Raw genomic sequence first — 27,881 nt, 5'->3', positions numbered from 1 at the left:
CTCATATGGAAACCCATGTGTCATAGCAGCAGGCGACTCTATGCAAACACATCAGGGAATCTGTGTGTGTTGCATTTGTACATATAAAACTAGGCGATAAAAACAGCTATATCTGGATTGGTTTAGCTCTTCGATCCCAGCATGATTTTATCTATATTAAAAAATACTTCCCACACAAATTTTTAATGAAGTTTGACCTCAGCCTGACCCAAACTGTGCAAATTCCACGCCTTCCATATCCTCTATTGCAAACAACTTGAGACAAAATTTTCAGCACCATGACAACATCACAGAATTGTTGCACGTCCACCCACGTGCAGGGCACGCACGTGGGTGACCTCCCCGCGCTTTTGGCGTGCGACGGCAAAAAGATTAGCCATCACTGCCCTATACCATTTTCAGAAGTGTGACTGACAGTCTCTTCTTAAAAGCCTCCAGTGATGGAGCATCCACAACTTCTGGTGGCAAGCTGTTCCACTGGTTAATTGTTTCTCACTGTCAGGAAATGTCTCCTCAGTTCCAGGTTGCTTCTCTCTGTGATGAGTTTCCATCTGTGGCTTCTTGTCCTGCCTTCAAGTGCTTTGGAGACTAGGTGGGCCCCCTCTTCTTTGAGGCAGCCCCTCAAATATTGTGTTGTAGGAGAAATGACGGAACTAGGCCAAGCTCTTCAATGCAGGAAAGAGTTTATTGTGCACGGTTCAAACAGTCCAAAGACAGCAAAGGGTCTGAACAATGATGGCTGCTTTTGGCCAGATATTTACACAGTATAAAGACAAAGTTATTACGAAGAGTAAGACATTTCACACGTAGAGGTTACCCTTTAATCTATCCCTAGGAAAGACATAACAGCCCTTTTCCCACAGGCTCAGGTTCTCAGCTCCGGAGCTCAAGACATAATAAAGAGGAGATAAGGGGCTCAAAGGCGCCTCAAGAGCAGTAAAGAGGACAGTAAGGGAAGCAGTATTTCTTCTCTAAGATATACATGACATTTGGGGTGTAATAAACATTAAACAACAGGATGTATCTGTTTAGGGTCAGTTTGCCCTTTTACAATTCTGTACCTACATCAAATACTGTTTGTCATCTCAGCACCTTGGCAAGGAAGAGGCACTTCTGTCTTGACTAAAGATTTGGATTTCTAATATTTGAGTTTTATCCCAATATCGAATCTTAGCCTGGCTCAATTGGAAGCCCGCTATCATGCATGTCCTCCCCTAGTCCTTCCTTTCTCTAATCCCAAGGAGGCAGCAGCAGCGGCTGTCGTGGGGATTGGGTCCTGGGGTTTCCTGCAGGTACAAAGGAGCCCCCCCCCCACCAGCCCAGCCCTTATTACTGAGTTTGGAGCCCAGCATCTGGGGGGCTCTTGTCTGAATCCTGGGCAGCCCCGTGCAAAGTCAGCTGCCCAATGGCTTGACTCAGCACCCCGATGTCTTAGGTTGCCTCTCCGGGGTTGCCAATAGGTGGGTATTCCTGCCCAGAGACGGGCTGGGGGAGGAGGAGGAGGAGGAGGAGGAGGGACCCCAAGAAACCCGCCCGCTTTTGCCTGATCTGATCGGGGCGGCGGCGTTTCTCTGACCATGGGAGCCTCTGGGCGCCTGCTCCGCTCCAACAGCAGCACCAGGAGCGCACAAGGGCGCACCAGCTTGGCGAGAGGGCTGGAGAACGAGGCGGGAGCCCTCCCCACGCATCAGTCGGCCGGGCTGCGAGCCGCGACGCCCGGTAAGTAGCCTGCAGTGTCGGCCAGCCCGGAACGCATGGAGCAACTGGCCAGGCAACCTTGAAGCCCAACACAGGAGCCGGGAGCGGAATGCCGACGGTCTAACTCCGCCGAGCCCGTCGCTGAACCCAGACGAGGAGGAGGAAGAGGAAGAGGAAGAAGAAGAAGAGGAGGAGGAGGAGGAGGAGGAGGAGGAGGAGGAGGAGGAGGAGGAGGAGGAGGAAGAAGAAGAAGAAGAAGAAGAAGAAGAAGAAGAAGAAGAAGAAGAAGAAGAAGAAGAAGAAGAAGAAGAAGAAGAAGAAGAAGAAGAAGAAGAAGAAGAAGAAGAAGAAGAAGAAGCGGCCAACTGCTGGGATGAGCGCCGCGGCCGCCACCGGGGTCTTCGTGTTATCCCTCTGCGCCATCCCCGTCACCTACCTCTTCAACGCTTCGGCTGCCACCGGCAGGTGAGCCAAAGGTGGGGGGGGAGGAAGGGGGCAGGTGCGGACGTTTCCTCACGTGCGCGCTGCCAAGCGGGGCTACCTGGCGTCCTGTGGGAAAGGGGCTCTGGGCGGCGAAGAAGAGGAGAAAGGGGGGCGCAGAAGTGGCCAGAGGATTGGGAGAGAGGCGCGCGCAAAAAGAGCAGAGCTTCGTCCCAGGTGGAAAAGCGGTCAGGGTACCTGGAGGCGGCAGCCCCCACCCCACCCCCACCCCGTTTCTCTGCCCGCTCTGCCCGCCCGGAGCAGAGATGCACCCCAAAGACCAGAGGAGGGGAGCGCTTTGCAAGATTGGGGAGAATTCAAGGATGGGGAAGTTGGTGCATAAGCGCACCGACTGTCCTCATTTACCCGTCTCCATTTCCTGCAGTCATAATCGTGTTTCTACTTATATCTGTTTTCTTATACATGCTTGACAAAATAAATAAATAAATAAAAATGAGAAGGGGAAAAAAAAAAGATTTGCAGGAAGCTGCGTTTGCACCCCACTGGGCATCGCTTGTGAGTCAACACCGATCCAGCTGTGTGTGGCTGCTGTCCTTCTGCACGGTGCCTTAAGAATAAAGTACCTTGGATCCGACTAGCTCTGAATAGGGATGAGTGGTTGTTGCTGAAGTATGCATTGGGTTGGGGGAGAAGGGAAAGGGGCTTGAATAAATTGAACAGCATCAGGGGCCGTGGCTTCTCTTCCCTACCTTCAGCCTGGCTAGGTGGCTAAGATGCTGAGCTTGTCGATTGGCGGTTCAAATCCCTAGTATAGGTCTCCTGCTTGAGCAGGGGGTTGAGCTAGATGACCTCCAAGGTCCCTTCCAACTCTACTGTTACTGTTATTGCTTGCCTTCTGGCAACTTGAGGACCCGGATTGTGGGGGCAATAAGTTGACTTTGTATAAAAAAAGAACACAGCTTGGGGGGGGGGGGGCGAAAGCCCTACTAAGCAGGTATATACAAAAGTATGAAGGCTATTGCTTAACGCATTGTAAGCCGCCCTGAGTCTCCGGAGAAGGGCGGCATATAAATCAATCAAACAAACAAACAAACAAACAAACAAATAAATAAATAAATAAATAAATAAATAAATAAACTTTCCCCAAATGCCACAAGGGAGAAGATTAAGTCCCATGGGTGTTTTTTTCCAAATTGCATAGAAGTCGATTTGCATCTAAGCGATATTGCATATAAGCGGGCCAGTTCAGTTAGCTATAGCCGCCAGTTCGCCCAGCAGGCTGAATTCAAATCCAACCAAAGCACTTTAGAACAAGGATAGAAACGGCAGCCTAATTTGGGAACGAGATCCATTTATACATTCTCACGCGGAACCGCTTGAGTGAGCCCAAAATAGCCAACTTCGCACATTAACTGTCACAAACCAGGTGTACAAAAGCAGAGTTGTGGTGTGGCTTGCAATTCCATGCCGCCACGCCCAATCAAATTGCCTGGGAACAGCAGGTTTGCTCAGGGCTAACTTATCCTTAATTAAAAGAATCAGATCTCTGCATTTGCAAACAAAAAACAAAACAAAAACAACAAAGCACCACTTAAGTCATAAATAAACTGCACTAACAAGTTTGACAGGGCCATAGACCCAGCATAAGGGGTCAGAGGAAGGCAGGGAGGTCACTCTGTAGAATCCCTGCTAAAGAGGGAAGCATTTACCCAGCCTACCAAGACTAAAATGCAGGATATATTACATGGATGTACATCTGAAAAGGACCTTTTCAGTGATGGCCCCTTTCTTTATGGAACATCCTCGTCCTCAGTGTATGATTAGTCCCCAGCTTGTTGCTTTTCCAAAAGGCCCTAAAAATGTGGTTTTATCAGTCGTTTTGGGATCCCCCCAAATGGAGCCGATCAAGGGGTTAATTTGATTGTGTTGCTCGTTGCCATTGGGTGGAGTGCATGTTATTATCAGATCAATCTGATTTGATATCCTTGACCACAGCCAAGTGCTGTTCTATCAGTGGCAAAGTAGTATTAACTCTAACTTCTTTTAGATATTTTAGAATAGCAATAGCACTTAAACTTACCTACCACTTCACAGTGCTTTACAGCCCACTCTAAGCAGTTTACAGAGTCAGCCTATTGCCCCCAACAATCTGGGGTCCTCATTTTACCGACCTCAGAAGGATGGAAGGCTGAATCAACCTTGAGCCATTCAGGGTCGAACTGCTGGCAGTCGGCAGAGTTAGCTTGCAATGCTGCATTGTAACCACTGTACCATCACGGCCCTTCCTTCCTTCCTTCCTTCCTTCCTTCCTTCCTTCCTTCCTTCCTTCCTTCCTTCCTTCCTTCCTTCCCATTTAGCAATAGCACTTAGACTTATATACCACTTCACAATGCTTTTACAGCCCTCTCTAAGCAGTTTACAGAGTCAGCCTATTGCCCCCAACAATCTGCGGTCCTCATTTTACTGACCTCAGAAAGATGGAAGGCTGAGTCAACCTTGAGCTGGTCAGGATCGAACTCCAGACTGTGGGCAGAGTCAGCTTGCAATACTGCATTCTTAACCACTGCGCCACCACAGCTCATATATATATATAAAACTACATTTTTCCCCCTTTTATCTTAAAACGAATTGTGATTCCTGTTTTTTATTTGATGGTCTATGACCAAATCAAAGTTTGATTGGATTGTGTCAGTGCCGCCGCCACAGGGTGAGGTTTTTACGTTGTGAGTTTTTAATTAATTAATTAATTTATTAGTTCGATTTATATGCTGCCCTTCTCCGGAGACTCAGGGCGGCTTACAATGCATTAAGCAATAGCCTTCATACTTTTGTATATACCTGCTTAGTAGGGCTTTTTGGCCCCCCCAAGCGGTGTTCTATTTTATACAAAGTCAGCTTATTGCCCCCACAATCCGGGTCCTCATTTTACCTACCTCGGAAGGATGGAAGGCTGAGTCAACCTTGAGCCTGGTGAGACTTGAACTCACAGTAATTGCAGGCAGCTGGCAGCTAAGTGCTACTTTAACAGCAGTGTAGTCCGCTGCGCCACCAAGGCTCTTTTAATGTTGTAAGCCACTCTGAGTCACCTGTGTGTGTGAGTTGGGTGACCAGACAAGTTTGTGCCATAATAATAAAACTTGCACAGAAAACACTCTTCTCTCCCCCCCACTCTTCCAGTCGTGGCCTTCCCCAGTTTGGCAGTCAGAAAGGCACTGACTTGAGGGAGGCATCTCTGACACCCTCCCTGCTCATTTTATGCCCCCGGTTGGCTCTCTCTTGCGGCTGGATGTCCTTTGCCCCTGGAACAATACCTGGAGTTTGCACATATTGTGTTTCAGGTTATATAAAGAGGGACATGCTGAACAGGCTGTTGTTGATGTAATGGCTTAGAAAGTACCCTGGGGAGGGAAGGCCTGGCTGGGCCAGGAACAACAGTAGGAAGGCCGGGGCCCTTTGGTCACTTGCATAAGCTGGGCTGGTATTTTTAGAAGCTGCCCTGCCCTCGGCTGCCTGCTGCCTGCGCTGACATGTTCTGGAAAGGGGCACACAACAATAGCCAGCAGCTGCTTTCTCCAAAAGAAATGCCAGAGGTTCATTTGTCAAGACAGAAGCGGCAGGCTTGGCCTGAGTGCAAAGGCTTTCTCCGTGTAGTAGAATAGAATAGAATAGAATAGAATAGGATAGGATAGGATAGAATAGGATAGGATAGGATAGGAGAGGAGAGGAGAGGAGAGGAGAGGAGAGGAGAGGAGAGGAGAGAATTCTTTATTGGCCAAGTGTGATTGGACACACAAGGAATTTGTCTTTGGTGCATATGCTCTCAGTGTACATAAAAGAAAAGATACACTCGTCAAGAATCATAAGGTACAACACTTAATGATAGTCCTAGGGAACAAATAAGCAATCGAATCATATTAGTAAACAGTCAATATAAATCGTAAGGATACCAGCAACAAGGTTACAGTCATGCAATCATAAGTGGGAGGAGATGGGTGGTGGGAACGATGAGAAGATTAATAGTAGTGCAGACTTAGTAAATAGTTCGACAGCATTGAGGGAATTATTTGTTCAGCAGAGTGATGGCGTTCGGGAAAAAACTGTTCTTGTGTCTAGTTGTTCTGGTGTGCAGTGCTCTATAGAGTCATTTTGAGGGTAGGAGTTGAAATAGTTTATGTCCAGGATGCGAGGGGTCTGTAAATATTTTCACAGCCCTCTTTGACTCGTGCAGTATACAGGTCTTCAATGGAAGGCAGATTGGGACATCTGCTCATAGTTCCTTAGCATACTTCTTTGCTTGATGTAAATGCCACGTTTATTTATTTATTTATTTATTTATTTATTTATTTATTTATTTATTTTTAGTTAGTTAGTTAGTTTGTCAAACATGTATAAGATAACAGATATAAGTATAAACATGATTATGAATACAAGAAATGGCTACGAATAAATAGGGACAGTAGGACAGGGACAATAGGCACGTTGGTGTGTTTATGCACGCCCCTTACAGACATCTTAGGAATGGGGTGAGGTCATCAGTAGACAGTCTAAGGTTAAAGTTTTGGGGGTTTGGGGAAGTAATCACAGAGTCAGGTAGAGCATTGCTCTACATTCCAGGCGCTGACCACTCTGTTACTGAAGTCGTATTTTCTGCAATCGAGTTTGGAGCGGTTTACCTTGAGTTTGTATCTATTGTGTGCTTGTGTATTGTTGCGGTTGAAGCTGAAGTATTCATTGACAGGTAGGATGTTGTATCAGATAATTTTATGTACTATGCTTAAGTCAGACAGAAGGCACCATACTTCTAAATTGTCTAAGCCCAAAATTTCAAGCGTGATGGCATAAGGTATTCTGTTGCAAGCAGAGGAGTGGAGGATTCTTCTCGTGAAATATCTCTGGACTCGCTCGATTGTATTAATGTGCGATATGCAGTGCAGGTTCCAGGCAGATGAGCTGTATTCAAGAATTAGTCTAGCAAAGGTTTTGTATGCCCTAGTTAGCAGTGCAATATTACCGGAGAAGAAGCTTTGCAAGATTAGGTTAACAACTCTTAACGCCTTTTTGGCAATGCTGTTACAGTGAGCTCTGTACCTGTACTACCTGTAAATGAGTACTTTAATTTCAACTGTAATAACACAAGGGCCATCAATAGATTCAAACTCAATGTAATTCGCTCTAATCTTGATTGTAGGAAATACGACTTCTGCAATAGAGTAGTTAATGTCTGGAACACTCTACCTGATCCTGTTGTTAGCCTCTCTAATCCCCCATACCTTTTACCTTAAACTGTCTGCCGTGGACCTTTCATGTTTCTTAAGAGGTCCCTAAGGGGGCGTGCATAAGTGCATCAGTGTGCCAGTCTTACTGTCCCCATTTATATGTACTCATTCTATGTGTTTATGGCTATGTTTTGCCTATTGATATTCTTTTATTTGTGCCCATTTTCCATGTCTATGTCTATACTGTTACTTGTTTCCTTGTACTTGTTGCCAAATAAATAAATAACAGAGCCTTGGTAATACAGTGGTCTAAGGCACCCTGTTATTAAGCTGGTTATTAAGAGCAGCTGCCTGCAATTACTGCAGGTTCGAATCTCGCCAAGGCTCAAGGTTGATTCAGCCTTCCATCCTTTCTAAGGTAGGTAAATTGAGGACCCAGTTTGTGGGGGCAATAAGCTGACTTTGTATAAATATACAAAAGGATGAAGGCTATTGCTGAGCACATTGTAAGCCGCCCTGAGTCTCCGGAGAAGGGCGGCATATAAATCAAATTAAAATAAATAAATAATAAATAAATAAATAAATAAATCACCATTGGGTTAAATAGGGTTTATGGCAAACTCGGTATTCTTAGCTTGGAGTAACCTGCATGCCAGGTCTTTGCCTGAGTTGGAGCACATCAGAAACACAACTGGGGTTGTCAGAAGGACAGCTATCTGTTGAGCATTTCATAAAACTGCATCTGTCTTCTCAAACCTGCCTCCCCTCCCCCCTCCCTTCATGAAGCCAGTGAAATATGACAACAAATCCAACAGTACCGTTTTTTGTGGCTTGTGAGGAGGGAAAAGGAAATGATTTGCAAGTGTGTTCCCCACCGAAGTTTCACAGTTCCTTTAACCATTGACTTGCAGAAGGGCGAAGCTGCCTTTGCCAAAGAAAAGTTCTCCTTATGTGTTGTGGGTCCCGTTATAAATATCTGAGGCGGCTTACGGTCCAATTCTGAGTTGCCAAAACTCAGCAAAAATTTATCCCGCAGGGAAAATGATTCACCGTTCAAGATTTTTCCACCAAGGAGCTATCAGTAATGATTTCCCATGCGTGTTGGGATGCTCTGAACTACATTTATTTATTTTATGTATTTTTATTTATTAGTTTGATTTATATGCCGCCCTTCTCCGGAAACTCAGGGCGGCTTACAATGCTTTTAAGCAATAGCCTTCATACTTTTGTATATACCTGCTTAGTAGGGCTTTTGCCCCCCACCAAGCGATGTTCTATTTTATACAAAGTCAACTTATTGCCCCCACAATCCGGGTCCTCATTTTACCTACCTCGAAAAGATGGAAGGCTGAGTCAACCTTGAGCCTGGTGAGAATTGAACTCGCAGTAATTGCAGGCAGCTGGCAGCTAAATACTACTTTAACAGTAGTTTAGTCCACTGCACCACCAGGCTCCTTTTACATAATTGTAAATTATCCTTTTTTTAACATAATTAGAAGGGAAGAAAAGCACTGGGTGAAATCAGCATTTCTCTTTTTCTTCGGTTTAATTTGAGGAAGTGAAGGGGAAAAAAATATGTTAAAGATGACTCCCCCCCCTCTTTTGGTTTCTCACTTTTTTGTTTTTTTATTTCCTGCAGCTCTTGGGTCATTGTAATAGCTGGCTTGTTGATTCTGGTCTTGGTGGGCTTGGCAGCTCGATTTCTAGTGAAAAGGAGACCACCAAGCGACCCACTTTTCTATGGTATGTACAATTCATTGTACTAGCTGCAGTTGTCTGAATTTGCATGAATGCTAACTAATAATGTTAAGCCACAATCCAATACTATGTTTTAGTGGCTTGTTAGTATTAATTGTATAATACATATGGCTGAATTCATTCATTTTCTGAAGTTGCATAATATAATGAATGAATTTTTTTTAGATCTTCTCCAGATCTGGTTTAGTATATTGTGCAAAGACAATTGTTGGGTATTATTAATTATTGATTTGAGAAACTAAGAAAATAAGAAAAAGTTTTGGTAAGTTTGAGGTTTAGACAGTGGCCTCATTCAAATGCTGCACTAAACCATAATACAGCATTGGTGCAGTTTGCAATCCCACCCATGATTTAGCATGAAGCACCAGCTAAACCCTTGCAGCTAATTCAAAACAATTATAGTAAAAATAATTCTGGCTTAATGTAATAGGTAACAGCAGCCAGTGGCTGCTTTTCACAGCTCAGTCAGTTGATAGCAAAAGCTTTATTCCATGTTTCCATTTGTAACTCCACTCCCACTCCCCTCCAGCAAGAAAAGGATAGGTGAAAATAAGAGGGCTGCAAATAGAGAATGGCGTTGATGACATCTGAACATCAGTGAAAGACAAAGTCTGTGAACGAGGCCAGACAGTTGCAGAAAAACAACTTGTGCATTAATATATTTGAAAGTCTTGACAATTAGAAAATGCTTTTTTTTTTTTCCTTCCTTGGTTTTTCTGTAGTTTATGCTGTATTCGCTTTCACCAGCATCGTGAATCTAATCATTGGGCTGGAACATGATGGGATAATTGATGGATTCATGACTTATTACTTGAAAGAGGTAAATTATTATGGATCATTACAGCTGGAGAAAGTGGGTAGACAGCTGGGAGCCGTGGATGGCGCAGTGGTTAGAATGCAGTATTGCAGGCTGACTCTGCCCACTGCCGGGTGTTCGATCCGGATGGAGCTCAAGGTTGACTCAGACTTCCATCCTTCCGAGGTGGGTAAAATGAGGACCCAAATTGTTGGGGGCAAGATGCTGACTCTGTCAACCGCTTACAGAAGGCTCTTAAAGCACTGTGAAGTGGTATATAAATCTAAGTGCTACTGCTATGAGATTCATGAGTCAGGAGACCTGGTGGCTCAGTGGTTAGAATGCATGTATTGCAGACTGACTCTGCCCACTGTCAGGAGTTCGATCCGGAAGGAGCTCAAGGTTGACTCAGCCTTTCATCCTTCCATGGTTGGTCCAATGAGAACCCAGATTGTTGGAGACAAGATGCTGACTCTGTCAACCGCTTAGAGAAGGCTGTAAAGCACCATGAAGCGGTATATAAGTCTAAATGCTATGGCTATTGCTATTTTCTCCTGGAATAGTCGAATGGAAAGCAGCGAGATCCGGTACAGTTCTTGCAAAAGATCATTCACTTCTGCATCCTTCATGCTGGTGTCTTGGAGACTCGCCAACGGATGCTGAGAATGTTATGATCAGGATGCAAACCGCAATCTCCGCTAGCTGCAGATTCTCAGAATTGCAGGCTTAGGATATTAAGGGAAGATTGCTGGAAAGAATAATTGTCTTCTATGATTTCATCTTTCATTTGAAGAGACCAGAAAGTGCACAATTCATTTTGGGGGGGGAGGAGGGGGAGGAAGAGGTTATATGTGTGTGTGATCCTAAATCCATTAAAGCGATGATTGGACCACCTACGGTTTGCCCGTTCCTCTGATTTTACGATCTCCTTCCTGCTTGCAAGTTTGAGGCTTTCAAGCTGGACGTGTGTAATGCTGCAGTGAGGTTATGACTCATGGGAAGGTCAAAAATACATTAACAGCACAGATATTTCCTCCCTCTGCACAGACTTTGTCCAAAGGTCCAGGAATTGAACAACTATTCAATTCTTCTGTTTCACTCGGAGCAATACACAGCCTCCAGATACACTTTGTTGAGGGCTAGCAGGATGCTTCATTTCATTTGCATTCATTTCTATTCTTAAGCCTCTTTTCCATCACGTTGATCCGAATGAGTCTTCCAGGTACAAAACACAGAAGATCTTTTCTCCTTACCATCAGCGGGAAATTAGATTCAGCAATGAGAAAGTAGCTGGATTCTTACGAGGATACAAAGGGAGCAAGTTTGAGACATAAACTAGAGCATTGTGTGAGTCCAATGTTTACCCCGAAGCCGGTTGGCAACCCTGATTTATTGGGTAGTTAACCACAGTTTAGCACGGGGATAGCATATTTATCAGGCCCTGATGGTTTTGAACAAGCTTTACATGGAGATTTAAAATTGGAATTAGTTTTTTTTTTTTAAAAAAAAAATCTGTATCACATGTGACGCATTGAATGCTAAACTGGCCAAACCACTTTTTAGTCTACCAGATTAAACCAAGGTGGATTTGCATATTACTCCAGGTGTTGTACAAATTCAGGAAAGCTCCACTTCATGAGAATTGAAAAAAGGTGATAAATGGAGAATGACTTGAGAGTAGAAGCGCTTAGAAGGGAATGAGTTTTACTCTCTGTTTATATATTAATGCAGTGATTCTCAACCTGGCTCTGCAGATTCCCCCCCCCCCCCCCAGGCAGGAGTGCTATTCAGCAGGTTCTGACAGGTTCTGGAGAACCGGTAGCGGAAATTTTGAGTAGTTTGGAGAACCGGCAAATACCACCACTGTCTGGCCCCAGAGTGGGGTGGGAATGGAGATTTTACAGTATCCTTCCCCCAGGAGTGGGGAGGGAATGGAGATTTTGCAGTATCTTTCCCCTGGAGTGGGATGGGAATGGAGATTTTGCAGTATCCTTCCCCAGGAGTGGGGTGGGAATGGGGATTTTGCAGTATCTTTCCCCTGGAGTGGGGTGGGAATGGAGATTTTGCAGTATCCTTCCCCTGGAGTGGTGTGGGAATGGAGATTTTGCAGTATCCTTCCCCTGGAGAGGGGTGGGAATGGAGATTTTGCAGTATCCTTCCCCTGCCACGCCCACCAAGCCACGTCCACAGAACCGGTAGTAAAAAAAATTGAATTCCACCACTCGCCCCCAGGGATCCACGGACCACAGGTTGACAACCACTACGCTAGTATATAGTATATTCTAGTACTAGTACAGGGAGTCCTTGACTCTCAGAGCTGAAGAAGCTTCTTGGATGAGAAGCGAAACCTCTTCAAAGGAAAACCTGCAAGTCCAGTTGCCTCCTGAAAAAAAGCACCTTTGGGATAGCCATAACCTGGATAACTGAGAATCCCCATAGTTATTTGAGTAATGCAATATCTGTGAGCAAATCACCCAAGCTCCGAGGCCACCAAGGACCCCTACGATTCAACCCCAAGCTGCAAATATTCCCTTTGGTTGGAGAAAGATCCGTCAACCTCTGCGGGATAATTAAATGCATTGAATTCAAAGACAACCAAGAAATTATCATTATGGCACATTTTTTAAAAAAATTTTTGATTTATATGCCGCCCTTCTCCGGAGACTCAGGGCGGCTTACAATGCGCTAAGCAATAGCCTTCATCCTTTTGTATATTTATACAAAGTCAGCTTATTGCCCCCACAAACTGGGTCCTCAATTTACCTACCTTAGAAAGGATGGAAGGCTGAGTCAACCTTGAGCCTGGCGAGATTCGAACCTGCAGTAATTGCAGGCAGCTGGTCTTAATAACAGGGTGCTTTAGACCACTGTACTATCAAGGCTCTTTTATCTCCAGGAGGGTTAAACTCAAGACAGGTTCCCGCCCCCCCAGATGAAACTGTTATGTAGCCTTATTTTCTTTGTCGTTCAGTTACTCTTACGCTTATTTCCGTAGGGCGAGCCTTATCTGAACACGGCTTACGGGCACATGATTTGCTACTGGGATGGTTCCGTTCATTATCTGATGTATCTTCTGATGGTGGCAGCCATCGCCTGGGAGTACGTAAGCATGACATACTTTGGGGAGCTAAGAGTAACATTTGGGGGGTTGGTTTAATGCTGGGAACGATTGAGGGCAAAAGAAAAAGGGGACGACAGAGAACGAGGTGGCTGGATGGAGTCACCGAAGCAGTCGGCGTGAGCTTAAATGGACTCCAGAGGATGGTAGAGGACAGGAAGGCCTGGAGGAATGTTGTCCATAGGGGTCGCGATGGGTCAGACACGACTTCACAACTAACAACAAAGCATGATATGAGCTCTGGTGGCGCAGTGGTTAGAATGCAGTACTGCAGTACTGCTGACTGCTGGCTGCCAGCAGTTCGATTCTCACCAGCTCAAAGTTGATTTAGCCTTCCATCCTTCCCGAGTTCAGTAAAATGACGATCCAGATTGGGTCCTTAATATATACAGCCTTCTTTTCTTCCAATGCGATCTGCACAAAAACATCCCTGCAATGTAGTTGTGGCAGAGAGACCTTCCAACGATGTGGCTGAAGATAAACATGAACTCAAGTCTTCTTGGTCATGCTCCACCACCTTAACCCAACAAACTACATCGACGTTGTTTGATTTCAGCTGCAGTGATGCTATTCCCATTTAGATGGAATATTTTCTTTTTTTTTCACCTTGCAAATATTTCTTACTTTTTTGCCGCCTCCAATTTATAGGGCCAAATATTTTAAAAACGGTCCCATTTACATTTTAAACGAACGCAACGATTTAGTGCAAGCAATACATTCAGTGATTATAAATATATAGACCACCTATAGTTTGACTGTACCTCCAGTAAGAGGACGTGCATCACAACGGTATCTGAAAGCAAGTTTTTCTATTTTCTCTGGCAGGGAAAATTATCGGACGATTGGCTTGTACTGGCTGGGATCCATCACAATGAGCATAATTGTCTTTATCCCTGGAAATATTGTGGGTAAGGAAAATATTAACAATACGCTTTGCTTTGGGGCTTTAATAATTGGCCTCTTTTCAGACTCTTGCATTTTCAAGGCAATGAGATCAGTGGTTACCAATGAAATGCATGTTTTATAGTATCGTACTACAGGTTGGGAGCATCTAGCTAATTTTGGCCAATCTCAAAAGCCAAGCAGCATGGGATATGTTTAGTGCTGCGATGGGAGATTGGGAAACGGGCCTGGTGGCTCAGCAGATTGATAGCATTGTGATTAACACCAGCTGTCTGCAATTACTGTAAGTTCGAATCTCACCAGGCTCAAGGTTGACTCAGCCTTCCATCCTTTCTAAGGTAGGTAAATTGAGGACCCAGTTTGTGGGGGCAATAAGCTGACTTTGTATAAATATACAAAAAGTATGAAGGCTATTGCTTAACGCATTGTAAGCCGCCCTGAGTCTCCGGAGAAGGGGGACATATAAATCAAATTTTAAAAACAACAACAACAAAACAACAACAACGACGTAGAATTGCACACTAGCTAGAAAGTCAAAAATGCATCCTGTGACAGGTCTATGACAACTTGCCACGGTCAACTCACTGTGGGAGAAGAGTTACGCTAATATCGAAGAAATAGTGGACTAGAATCATTAAAGAAAGGATACCCAGGGAAGGACAAAAGGAAATGTGAATGACAAGAATTTAAATAATTTTTAATTATTTTAAATAATTAAATTGAATTGTTGAATTGTCCTGCAGTGAATTGTCCCCATGGTTGTGTCAGGATGTCAATTAATCCCATTCTGCTTTTGGGTAATTGCACTTTGTTTAGAGAAATGGATCGAGGCTTTTCCCTTGGAGTATACTTGAGAAAATAAACCCGAAGATATGTTTTCTAAGAAAAACTCATTTATTTGTTATAAAGAAAATAAAACATCTTACTAGCTAATTAATTACATCTTGACAAAGCTTTCCCGGCCACCTCTCCTGGCCGGAGAACAAAGAAAGTTAGAAGAAAATGAAAAAATGTAGACATGCGCAGTTAGCTTACTGATAAGAACTTGGCAAGCTACGGTAAGTCTGAAAGTTCAAAAATAAGAGCTCATCTGGTAAATACAAAAACGCAGTGACAAGTTGGGTGTGGTGAATTGGCTGTGGTCAGTTGTCAGTTGTCCCATTCTGTCCTGCATCAAAGCAGTGATTAACCCCTTTTGTTGTGTTTCAAGAAAACTGCATGAAATCGCCAGGAGTTGAATCCTACTGGAAGGAGACTCAACTCCTCCAGTTGAACTAATAAAACAAACAAGCCAGAGTTTAGTAAAACTGAAAGTAAATTGCATCATAGCATTTCATCTTGTACCTGAAATATGCTCAGATTTATATTTGGCACCTCCTGGAGGAAAATACAAAGTAGAACATTCGTGATGTCTTTCCTCCCTCTCCATTTCTTGGAACAAATGTCAATCAGGATGGAGTTGGTCATGTGGGTTGCGAATTTTGAGAGTTGTAACCTAACACATCGGGAGATCATCATACCTAGCTCCCTCCAGATGTGCTTGAATATAACCTCAACACTGTCAAATTAGTTACTAAGTCTGCATTACTATTAATCTTCTCGTTGTTCCTATCACCCATCTCCTCCCACTTATGACTGTATGACTGTAACCTTGTTGCTGGTATCCTTAAGATTTATATTGACTGTTTCCCTATGATTATCATTAAGTGTTGTACCTTATGATTCTTGACAAATGTATCTTTTCTTTTATGTACACCGAGAGCCTATGCACCAAGACAAATTCCTTGTGTGTCCAATCACGCTTGGCCAATGAAGAATTCTATTCTATTCTATTCTATTCTATTCTATTCTATTCTATTCTATTCTATTCTATTCTATTCTATTCTATTCTATTCTATTCTATTCTATTCTATTCTATTCTTCTATTCTACTCTACTCTACTCTACTCTACTCTACTCTACTCTACTCTACTCTACCCTACCCTACCCTACCCTACCCTACCCTACCCTACCCTACCCTACCCTACTCTACTCTACTCTACAAAACTCTACTCTACTCTACTCTACTCTACTCTACTCTACTCTACTCTACTCTACTCTACTCTACTCTACTAGTTCCCGGACAGAATATTTGTAGATTTACATGATATTGGCTGTGTCTTCATGATAAGAGAATATTATTGTAAGATAGTCTGAAATGTGAACTCAGCCAGGGAGCTGATCTCATATCTGAATGATTGTATGAAATTTGAAAGTGGGATACCTGAATAAACCAGGATTCAAATAACCCAGCTAAACTTGTCATGCAAACAAGATCAGTAAACTGCACTGGATTCATTGTGATTTTCATCTGAATAGGCATGCAAAAGATTGCGCTGTTCAACCTGTCATTAACGATCCTTAATTCATGTTTTCCCTGTTGCCAAATAGGAAAATATGGAACAAGAGTGTGTCCTGTATCTTTGTTAAGTGTTCCGTATATTTGTCTCCCAATATGGGCTGGTTTCAAAATCTATAATCAACCTCCAGCAGCTGCCGATTTTCCAACAAAGGTATTCTTCTTGTTACTACTACTGTCATTATGAAAAGGAGAAGGAAAAAGGCTTCAATTAAAAAAAAAAAAAAGAATAGAATGGAATCCTGTTTCCTGATTTTTCTAAACTGCGTTGTGACTTGCCAGCATCCTTCTTAAACGGTGGCAGCTGTGCTGGGATAACCTCGCACTCAGCCCAAAACATGAATATATCACATCGTTGCTACTCCGAAGGCCTGAAACATGTCATTTTATCCTACCGTGTTTCCCCGAAAATAAGACCCTGTCTTATATTTTTTTTGAACCCCGAAATAAGCGCTTGGTCTTATTTTCGGGGAGGTATTATTATTCTGGGGCACGTGGAGGAAACCAGAGGAAATGTCGGGACCGGCTGTGCATGCATTTAAATATTTTTGGAGAGGGCTTATTTTCAGGGAGGGCTTATTTTAGCACATGCGCTCAAAAGCCCGATTGGGCTTATTATCAGGGGATGTCTTATTTTCCGGGAAACAGGGTAAATGAAGACATTTTAAAGGTTACCACCTTTAAAGCGCTCCATGGCATCAGACCTGGGTATTTGCGGGACCGCCTTCTGCCGCCAATAGCCTCCCACCGGCCAGTACGCTCCCACAGAGAGGGACTCCTCAGGGTGCCGTCAGCTAGACAGTGTTGGCTGGCGACCCCCAGGGGGAGGCCCTTCTCTGTGGCAGCTCCTGCCCTCTGGAACGATTTGCCCCCGAAGATACGGAGGATATCAGATCTCCGGGCTTTTCGCCGTGCCCTAAAAACTTTTCTCTTCCATCAAGCAGGGCTGGCGTGAATCCCCCCCCCGTTTTTGAGATATTAGATTTTTAATTGTTTAATGGGTTTTAGTCGTAAGGTTCTTAAATTTTGGCCAAAGGGTATAATTCTTTTAAATTTTAAAATTTTGTATTGGATGTTCTTTACTTGGCTGTGCACCGCCCTGAGTCCAATAGGAGAAGGGCGGTATACAAATTTAAATAAAATAAAAAAAATAAAAAATTTTCTTGCTTACTCTCCCTAGGCTAAGCGTGCATAGAATCACAGTCTTTCCATGTACCGGTAGCCCTTAGACCAGAGGTGTCAAACTCGATTTCATTGGGGACCGCATCAGGGTTGTGGTTGACCTCCAGGGGTGTGTGTGTCGGGGTGGGCGTGGCCAGGGTGGGCGTGGCCATCTTGACATCACTCGTGTCAGGGTCGCCTGTGATGGCCCAAGTGCTCTGCCAGCGAAAACGGGCTCCCAATCTCCGTTTTCGGCTGGGACGTCCTCCTGCAATCCTATGCCAGGGAAAACGGAGCTCGGGAGGGCCGCTCCGTTTTTGCTGGCAGAGGGTTACAGGAGGCTGTCTCAGCTGAAAACGGAGATTGGGAGCCGGTTTTCACTGGCAGAGGCACCGTGGGCCGGTCCTTTGCTGTTTTCAGGGTGGCCCCATGAGCAAGATCTAAATACCCTTGAGTCTGACACCTCTGCCTTAGACTTACAACAGTTTGTTTAGTGCTGTGGTTGCCCCAGCTCAGCTCCACTGCGGATGCATCCGTGCCTCCCGCTAGCCAGCTGGTTTTTGGGTCACTGCCGCACATGCTTGGGGGGGTGGGGCGCATGCAGAAGATGCACACGCATGCATGGGGGAGCCGCGTGCACGGGGTTGTGCGTGCATGCGCGGGGGAGGGGGGCATGCGCATTGCATTATGGGTATGCATGCACACACTTTGGGCACTCGGTGCCAAAAAGGTTAGCCATCACTGGTTTAGTGTCTATGGAGATTGTCAGTTACCCAGGTCAGGGTCATCCCCCAAAGTGCTTTTTCACAAGGCAACTGGACTTCGTTTTTCCTTGAAGACCTTTCGCTTCTCATCCAAGAAGCTACTTCGGTTCCGAGCCAGAACTGAAGAAGCTTCTTGGATGAGAAGCGAAACATCTTCAAGGAAAAATGAATTTCAGTTGCCTTGTGAAAAAAGCATCTTTGAGACGAGTTTGTTTAGGGACAACGGTACTGAAAAAAGTTACTTTTTGATCTTTTTTTTTTCACACTGATGACAGTGGCAACATCCCCACGGTTACGAGATCAAAATTCAGAGGCTTGCAACTGACTCATATTTATGACAATTGCTGTATCCCAGGATCACATGATTTCCTTGCGGGACCTTCTGAGAAGCAAAGTGAATGGAGAAGCCAGATTCATTTAACAACCATGTTGCTAACGTAACCACTGCGGTGATTCACTTAACAACAGTGGCAAGAAAAGTTGTAAAATGGGACAAAACTCACTGAACAACTGTCCCACTTAGCAACAGAAATTTTGGGCTCAATTACGTCATAACTCGAGGACTATATGTATAGAGGGGAATGTTTTGAGTGTCAGCAAGACCTCACTTTAAGGGGAAATAAATACGGGTTTTGTTCTGAAGGGAAGTGAAAGTGACAAAACAAGTCTGTGATTAAACACAATTTGGTTTCCAACTCTGCTGCCTCCGTTGAAGGAGGATTCCTCAAACAACCTCATGCGGTGAAATCTTTTCAACAGAAAATAGATGCCTGTTTCTGCTTGTGGTTTTCCTTCTGCTTTGTTGTTGTGTCTTCTTGTTGTAAGAGCTGCAGTAAACGGCAAGGCAATTACTTCAGTTGGCTTGACTCCAAAGAGTTTGTACTCCAGACGCAGTCAGGAAACGGTTTTCTGTTTCTTGAGAAACATTTTGTTCTAGGGTTTTAGAATAAGAATAGAATAGAGTAGAATAGAGTAGAATAAAGAATAAAAAATAGAATAGAATAGAATAGAATAGAATAGAATAGAATAGAATAGAATAGAACAGAACAGAGGAATAGAACAGAACAGAACAGAACAGAACAGAATAGAATAGAATAGAATAGAAAAATAGAACAGAACAGAATAGAATATGGAATGGAATGAAATGGAAACAGTGGTGAAATCCAAATTTTTTTACTACTGGTTCTGTGGGCGTGGCTTGGTGGGCGTGGTGTGGCTTGGTGGGCGTGGCTTGGTGGGCATGGCGGGGAAGGATACTGCAAAATCTCCATTCCCACCCCACTCCAGGGAAAGGATACTGCACAATCCCCATTCCCACTCCACTCCTGGGGGGAAGGATATTACAAAATCTCCATTCCCACCCCACTCTGGGGCCAGCCAGAGGTGGTTCTCCGAACTACTCAAAATTTCTGTTACCGGTTCTCCAGAACCTGTCAGAACCTGCTGGATTTCACCCCAGAATAGAATAGAATAGAATAGAATAGAATAGAATAGAATAGAATAGAATAGAATAGAATAGAATAGAATAGAATAACAGAGATGGAAGGGACCTTGGAGATCTTCTAGTCCAACGCCCTGCTCAGGCAGGAAACTCTATACCACTTCAGACAAATGGTTATCCAACATCTTCTTAAAAACTTCCAGTGTTGGAGCAGTGTTTGTTCTGTTTTGTTTTGGTGGGAGGAGGAGAAAAAGATTTTTGGGTGTCACACTCTGTAACATGCTATGCCGCGATTTGTTTCACTTTGAATTAGGTATAATTGGATCAGTTTGCACTATTGTTAAATTATAACAGTAACATTGGGCTGGATACGACTGAATAAGCCGTAAATCATGGATTGGAAAGCAAAGGGCTGAAGCTTCCTAGAACACTCGGCCCAAACTCAACCGATCGCATGATTTTGGCTGGCGGCACGAAGGAAGTCTGTGCATTGTTTTCCAAACGGTTTTGACGCTTTGGGCCTGCTCAAAAAGTTCCTGCTAAATTGCAGGGGCAAGGCCCCTCCTAAAAAAACATCTGGCACACGGTACAAAGTATATTGTTTTGCAGAGATGCTACAAAGTTCTTTGCTGCTTTTGGCGCAAACTCCTAACAGGGTTTCCATCCATCCCCGTTGCAGGTCATTAAAGAAGTTCAGAAGCAGAATCTACTGAGAAGACCGACTGACTTTCTCTTGGCTTCGTATTTCATTTTTGCAGCAGGATTTTGCCTCTTCAGGGGCCTGGTAAGTTGCCTTTTTGAGGACTAGAGACAGGAATCTTACAACACGAGGTGTGTGCCATGCACACTTTGTGGGAAAGTGTGACATTTGAATTTTAATGCATTTAAGTTTGCTGCTGTTTATACTTCAACATGGGGCAGGAAAGGGGAAGGTCCAGGCATAGACAACCATAAAGGGCGTGGGGGGGGGGGGAGGGAGGTGTGATAAGGTTTATGAATTGGTGTGCAATGCGGCATTGCAAAACCAGAAGAGTGGAGTCATTATCACATAATGTCACAATGCATGTTTTGCAACTTTGCACGCTGTACGCGATGACCAGGCTAAACCTGAGGGAGGGGTCAAATGCATCATAAGTCATGAATCCCTGCGCACCCCCAAGAGAGCTAAGTCCAGCCCACTGTGAATGCTGTCTTATTCTCTCTCATTTCCCTTCACCGTTAGTAGCTCAGATTTTTGTAGAGAGCTTAAGCTTTTTATACTCATTTGAACTTCCCGAATCTCCTGATTTCACTGACGCTTGACATTTATCCATCCATCCCAGGGGTGGGTTCTAAAATTTTTTACTACCGGTTCTGTGGGCTTATTTTGTGGGCGTGGCTTGATGGTCATGTGACAATTATTCAGGATTTAGCAGAGGTACTGGTCTACCAGGCTTTGAACTGCTTGCAGAGCTGTACCGGTCTACCCATTTATTTTTGCAGGCACTGGTCTACTCATGTATTTTTGCAGGCACTGGTCTATCCATTTATTTTTGCAGGCACCGGTCTACTCATTTGTTTTTGGAGGCACCGGTCTACCACCAAACTGCCTTTTACCACTGATCAGCTGTAGGGCGGCCCTTTGAAGCCCCACGGCAAGAGTTTAAACAGTTTTTCCTTATAGCCCATCAGCTGGGACTCAGGAGGCAGCAATAGATTGGGGGTGGGGCCAAATAAAAGGTAAGAATAACATGGGGGTGGGGTGGGGGGGGTGGGGGAGGCAGAACCGTTTTGGTGATGTCATATCATCACCGCTACTGGTTCGGCAGAACCAGGTGGAACCAGGAGGAACCCACCACTGATCCATCAGTCCATCCATCCATCTATCCATCCATCTACTGTAGGAGATGACCTGGCTGAGCCCCAGGGAGGAGGGGGTCAAACACATCATAAGTTGCGAGTCCCTGAGCACCCACAAGCGATCTAAGTCCAGCCCACCTTGAATCCCTCCCTTATCTCCCGCTCACTTCCCTTGACTGCTAGTTGGCCAGATTCTTGTAGAGAGCTTAAAAACTTGCAATAAATCTTTATACTCATTTGAACTGCCTGAATCGCCCAATGTCCCTAGCGCTTGCCACACACTTTGTCATCACATCAGTGTGGTTAAGAAACAGACATTTACGGCTTCAATTTGTTTTTCTCTTCCTCCTTTACGTACCTAGGGAGATGGTAGTTGGAACAAGATCTACACCGGGGATTTCCTAGCCTGTAGTTTATTGCAAAGATTATGCAAAGATTATGATCCATTTTTTTTCCCCCTTTAGATTGTTTTGGACTGTCCCGGCGAACTGTGTCGACTTTACAGCCAACTTCATGAGCCATACCTCAAGGATCCTGCTGCCTACCCAAAGCTTCAGGTGCCCCAACTGAGCCACTTGCATTGTGATTCACGCATAACATTTGGTAGCTGTGCGTCAGGGATGGGTTCTACTTACCTTTACTACCGGTTTGCAGCGGGGCCGCGCTCGCGAGCTCGCTTCGCTCACGTGCACGCTCTTCTGCGTATGCGCAGAAGCATTTTAGTGACGTCGGGGTTGGTGGGCAGAGCCTCCCGCCAGTTTTACTACCGGTTCTATAGAACCGGTGCGAACCGGGGGCAACCCACTACTGCTATGTGTACGCATTTCAAGAAGCCAGAATGATTACTTTAATTCATGAGGCTAAGCCAAAATTGAACAGATATGGTGTCAAGTTTCGATGCTATCTCAAAATAAATGAATTTCCAGACTGACGATCTTTAAGGAAATTTTCTCTTTATTTGAGCACAGCGATCTGATCCTGGCTCTTTCGCGGTCAGTACTGACCTTTGCCCCCCAATCCCTCCCTTTCCGATCCCCAATTCTCTCCTTCTCATTGGCTATCTTCCAAGTCACTTTCCTGATCTCTTCTTCGTCAGATCACAGGAATGTCTCCCCCCTCTCCCATCTCCGAGGAGACAGAATCTTCAAAGAGATTTAGTAGGCAAAAGTTCAAGCTTCTCCCCTCTTTATATATGTCAATGCTGGGACGCTGACATATGGTTATGGTTTAGTTCCCCAACATTTCCGGTTTTGTGGATCAGCGGGGGTGGGTGGGTGGGGCGGGTATGGTTCTGCATGAGTGGCTGGCAAGTGCATGCATGCCTGCTGCTCACTTAACTGGAGCGCATGCGCATGTGCTCGCCAGCCATTTCCGTGGCCCGGTTGCAAACCTCTCATGGCCCACAGGTTGGGGACCCCTCGTTTAGAAGTCTGTGTGAATCTAAATATTGGGATTGGAAACTGGCGATGACTGGCATATGAATCCAGCAAAGAGTTTCTGCAGCAATCATGGTTTAGCCTGAGGTGTGATGCGTGACTGGACAAATCATGCTAATTATCAACATTTTTAGACTAAGACCTTACTGGTTGGCTTCGTACAACAACCAGGCCACAATTTGCAAGCCTTAATAGAGTAGCAGGGTTCATATTTTGCATGATTTTTTTTTTTAAATCAACTATGGTTTGACAAGTTGTGTACCAAACTATTATGGTTCGTAAACCATGATTCATGGCTTAGGTAACATCATTTACAAAATTGTACAAGGAGACTTCACACATAAACAAATGGCTCCGGTTTTGAAAGTGCAAGGACCAATTCTCTTCCTTTCTAACATTGCAGATGTTGGTCTACATGTTCTACTCGGTGCCATACTACATCATTTCACTCTATGGTCTGCTTGTACCTGGGTGCACCTGGATGCCCGATTTAACCCTTATTCATGCTGGAGGTCTAGCTCAGGTAAGACCAGAACATTTTTAATGATCTCATATGGAAGGCTTCAACGTGCTTAAGCCAAAACTCAAGTTAACCACATAGGCTGGATTTGATCAACCTACTAACCTAAAATGAGCGGTTAGCTAATTTGTGGCTGGCAGACATGTTCAGACTCGGCCAATGTTCTTCATTTCTGGTAAATATGTTGGATAAACTCAGGCAACTGTATTAATCAAATAAAGATGGTTCAGTTAGCATGCTGTATGAACCCAACAGGCCTCATAGTTTAGCATAATAAACTCCAACTGTTCAATCACTGTTCAGAAGGGAAAAAGCTACCTATTCAATTTCTTTTGCTGTTGTTTGCGCATGGGGAAATCTGGATGTCGTCACTACCCAGGCAGAACTACTGTTGCCACTGGAGATATTATCCTGCTTAGAGCCCCACCCAGTAGGTATTCAGCGTGGATGAAGTGCTTGCAAAGAGACTAAAGACAGCAAGATTAAAGAAAGCAGATAGATGGATCAGTAATGGAACTAGCTGGCTGGTGTTATTATTATTATTTTTTTTGCACCCTTGAGATCAAGGCTCTGAGTTCGGCAGAGATGGAAGGAACAGTCAGAACTGAAGAAGCTTCTTGGATGAGAAGTGAAACATCTTCAAGGAAAAATAAAAACAGTCTGGTTGCCTCTTTGGGACAACTGTGACCTGGATGACTGAGAATCTCCATAGACAGGTAGAAGGGACGTCTCCACAAACTCATCCCAGAAACAGCTGGAAGAACACACCCAAAATAATTTCAGGATATTCATCCACCAGCCACACCCTTCAGCCCAGATACAATTAATCCAGATTACTAAGTGTGCTACTCAACAAGGAGTAACTGCTACTGCTAAGTAAATAACTGTATCAGGTAGTTTTCTGGGTTTGCATACTTTAATATCTAGAACTCTGGCCCTCTATGTTTATCAGAGTGGAAGGATTCCCACATCTGATTCCTCCTCAAAAGAAGAGTTATTGGATCATTTCCTTCTTTAGCTTAACAAATACTAAAAATAAAATGCCCAAGGTGGTTAATGGCAGGGGAAGAAGCTCACATTTCAAACCCAACAATATCAACATTTTTAAAAAATGTTGAACTTTCTTTATTTGATTAATATATCCTGAGATGCACCAGGAGACTCCAGCTGATCCAGAATACAGCCGTACGGGTTGTTACCGGAACCCCTTGTTACTCCCATATAACACCCCTCCTGCGTGAGCTGCACTGGTTACCAATGGTTCTCCGGGTCCGCTTCAAGGTGCTAGTTCTCACCTATAAGGCCCTACAGGACTTAGGTCTGGGATATTTGCATGACCTTCTCCTGCCTGCCTCTCACCGTCCTGTTCGCTCACATAGGGCTGCTCTCCTCAGGGTTCTGACGGCGAGCCAATGTCGCCTTGCTGTGCCCAGGGGTAGGGCATTCTCTGTGGGTGCTCCCACCCTCTGGAATGAAGTACCTACTGAGCTCCGGACGGCTCCTGATCTCCGTTCCTTCCGTTGGGACTTGAAGACTTGGCTTTTCAAACAAATAGGCTGACTCTGATTCCGGGTTTTATTATTTACTATTAATTAGTTATTTGGTTTAAAATGGGATTTTATTGTACTTGTTTCTTAACTTGTGTTCGCCGCCCTGAGTCCTTCGGGAGAATGGCGGCATATAAAAACATGTAATAAATAAATAAATAAATAAATAAATAAATAAATAAATAAATAAATAAATAATAAGAGTTTTAAAAAGAACGAATGAACCTTTTTAGTTTTCAGTGTTTGCCTAAATTGGAGAAACAGGATAGCTGACAGATTTTCTTGGGAGAGGACTTCCCACAATTGTGGAGCCACCACCAAGAAGATCCTGTACTACCTTTTCCCAATAGCAGGAAACCTCCATGGCCACTCAGCTTAAACATAGAGATATTCCTTTCTTGAAACACAAGAGATCTCAGAGGCCGTTATTACATAGACAGAACTATTGTTGCCACTGGAGATACTTCCTCATCCTGCCATCCTCCTCTGTCCTCGTCATAGGATGCAGACTAATATTTGGACCACCCCACTAGGGGTGGGCTTCAAAAATTTTAGCAAGGGGTTCTCTGCCCGGTTGCTGGGTGGGTGTGGCCATGGTAGGTGTGGCCTAGTCAGCCTCCTGCACCACAGTGTGTGTGGGGGTGTGTTTTTGCCCTCCGCAGGTTCCAGAGGTTTTTTTTCTCGCCTCCAGGAGGCCGAAAACAGCCTCCCCAGGCTCCGGAGGCCGAAAAGAGACCCATTTCCGGCCTTCCCGAACTTCTGGTAGGCCCGTTTTTCACCGTACCCTAGCCTCCACGCACACCCTGCACTTACTTGCATCCAAAACGGGCCGCGTGGGGACTCCTGGGAGGGGAGGGGTGGGGTAGGTGGGGCCAGCCAGGAGTGTGATTTGGGAGTTCTCCGAAGTGCAAAGAATCTTAGCTAGAGGTTCTCCCGAACCCCTGCAAACCCCCCGCGAACCCCCTGTTCCCCACGGATCAGCCCTATTCCCATAAAAGCTCAAGTCGTCTAGAGCATGACCTGATCAGCCCTTCCTCCTCTGCAGGCCAGAGTCAGGGATCACGAATTCAGGTCAATCATCAACATTGCTAATACACAAATGAACACACGGCTTGAAATAGAGGATAACAGATGAAAGACAAAGGACAAAACACAATCCTAAACTGTCCTAGCTGCTTCTATCTTTACGTGTTTGTTTATGCTAAAAATATTCTTTGGCTTGGCACGACTTCTGTTCTCGCACATAATCTTAGATGTTAAGTTTACGGCATGTTCCAGAAATCCCAATCAGCAACACCTTCTCTATAAAGATGAATTGAAAGTAAACAAAAAGCCTTGCTCTTAGCAAAGGAAAGAGCAAATTGCTCTTATTTTTTTTTTCACCTTAACTTTTTATCGAGCAGCAGATCAGGTTCCGAGTGCTTTGGAAAGGCGATATACCATTGTGCCAAAGTTCAAAGCAGGAAAACTCTATGGATGTCCCGATTCTATGCCAAGAGCTGACAGAGAGACATGGATCCTCTCCAGAACATTCTGGTTTCTTAAAGCAGAATAACAGGATGCTCTATTATGTGCCAACTTTAATTGATGCCGTGCTTAAAATAACAAGCAAGTTAATGGAAAGGGGATGCATATTGAATTAGCCATAATAATGGGTGGCTTCCCTCTGATTTAATGTAGTGGGTAAGCCCAATCATCTTTGGTTCAAAATTAAACGGTTTGCTTAATCGGGTTAGCTGGTTGACTAAGCCAGGGGTCTCCAACCTTGGCAACTTTAAGACTTCAGTTGTGGACTTCAATTCCCAACAGCTTCGCTGGCTGAAGAATTCTGGGAGTTGAAGTCCACAAGTCTTAAAGTTGTCACAGTTGGACTAAGCCATTGCTAGTTAGCTTCAATCTTTCCACGAAATCAACTCATTGTTTTTCGAATGAAGATTTTGCTGATTTCCAGGTGGTGATTAATGAAGCAAAAAATTATATCTGTAATCTAAACGTTTAATTTTATATTTCATATTTTTATCCCTTGTATTTTTATCGAAATGTGGTGTGGATTGTGCCATAGGATAAATAAATGTTTTATGATCTGGGTTTGCCCAAGATGCAAAGCTACAAACCAACGAAAGGGATTGTATCCTGAAGATGGCAAACATAATGATTTTGAGATAAGGGGATGCATTTGAATTTGGGAGGGTTTGTTGGAGGGTTGACATAGACCCCAGTTCCCCCCCAAATGCATGAGTCCAGAACAAAGAAGCGAGTGGTGGAATCGCATGTAAAAAAAATCCATTAAAATCCATAGCACAGGGGCTCTGGAACTTTCAAGAGTGATAGTTAATGGTTCTCTGGTTGAAGGAAATGTCTCAATGCATCCAGTGATTATGGGGACTGTTAACACCGATTCCTACACAAATGACAACTTGAAATCCATTCCTTCTGCTTTCCAGGCTCAGTTCTCACACGTTGGTGCTTCCATACATGCCAGAACGCCCTACATCTACAGAGTCCCCGATGAAGGGAAGATATGGTTTCTTGTTCTCAATGTGATCCACGGAGTCCTTCCACAGCTGTTTATGTTTCGCTGTGTCCGCAACCCTGAGTTTTTCATGAAAGCCCAGCTAGAAGAGAAGGTGGACTGAAGAAGAAGAAGGCTTCAAAACTGTGGGGTGTTGCAAAGAAGGGGTTCCCCAGTTGGAACAAAATTACTGAAAATAAAAGACTTCTGTCTTTCATAGTATTTCTCAAGAGCTTGCTTCTCCAGATTCCGTCAGATCGTGGAAATCTCTTTCTCCAAATAGAATTGGCTTTGTTGGGGACTCACCAGAGGTGAAATCCAGCAGGTTCTGGAG

General features: G+C 44.3%; 1 protein-coding gene across 2 annotated transcripts; it reads left to right on the top strand.

Moving 5' to 3' along the window:
- The first annotated feature begins 1,978 nt into the window (after nt 1-1,978).
- TM6SF1 (transmembrane 6 superfamily member 1) lies at nt 1,979-27,767 on the top strand. Of its 2 annotated transcripts, XM_070953916.1 has the most exons (10): nt 1,979-2,163; nt 8,995-9,098; nt 9,836-9,933; nt 12,905-13,008; nt 13,853-13,935; nt 16,360-16,481; nt 20,373-20,477; nt 21,997-22,089; nt 23,372-23,491; nt 27,480-27,767. In XM_070953916.1, exons 1-10 carry the CDS (start codon nt 2,072-2,074, stop codon nt 27,669-27,671), a joined length of 1,113 nt encoding a protein of 370 aa, XP_070810017.1. In that variant the 5' UTR covers nt 1,979-2,071; the 3' UTR covers nt 27,672-27,767. The 2 variants fall into 2 exon arrangements, with proteins under 2 accessions (XP_070810017.1, XP_070810018.1); XM_070953917.1 differs by lacking the exons at nt 8,995-9,098; nt 9,836-9,933 and having other exon boundaries at nt 2,080-2,163.
- Nucleotides 27,768-27,881: the final 114 nt, after the last annotated feature.

The sequence above is a fragment of the Pituophis catenifer genome, unplaced genomic scaffold, assembly GCF_029215685.1.
Source record: "Pituophis catenifer annectens isolate HBS135680 unplaced genomic scaffold, rPitCat1.0.hap2 SCAF_14, whole genome shotgun sequence".
Lineage (NCBI taxonomy): Eukaryota > Metazoa > Chordata > Lepidosauria > Squamata > Colubridae > Pituophis > Pituophis catenifer.
This window is presented reverse-complemented; position numbering and strand designations above follow the sequence as displayed.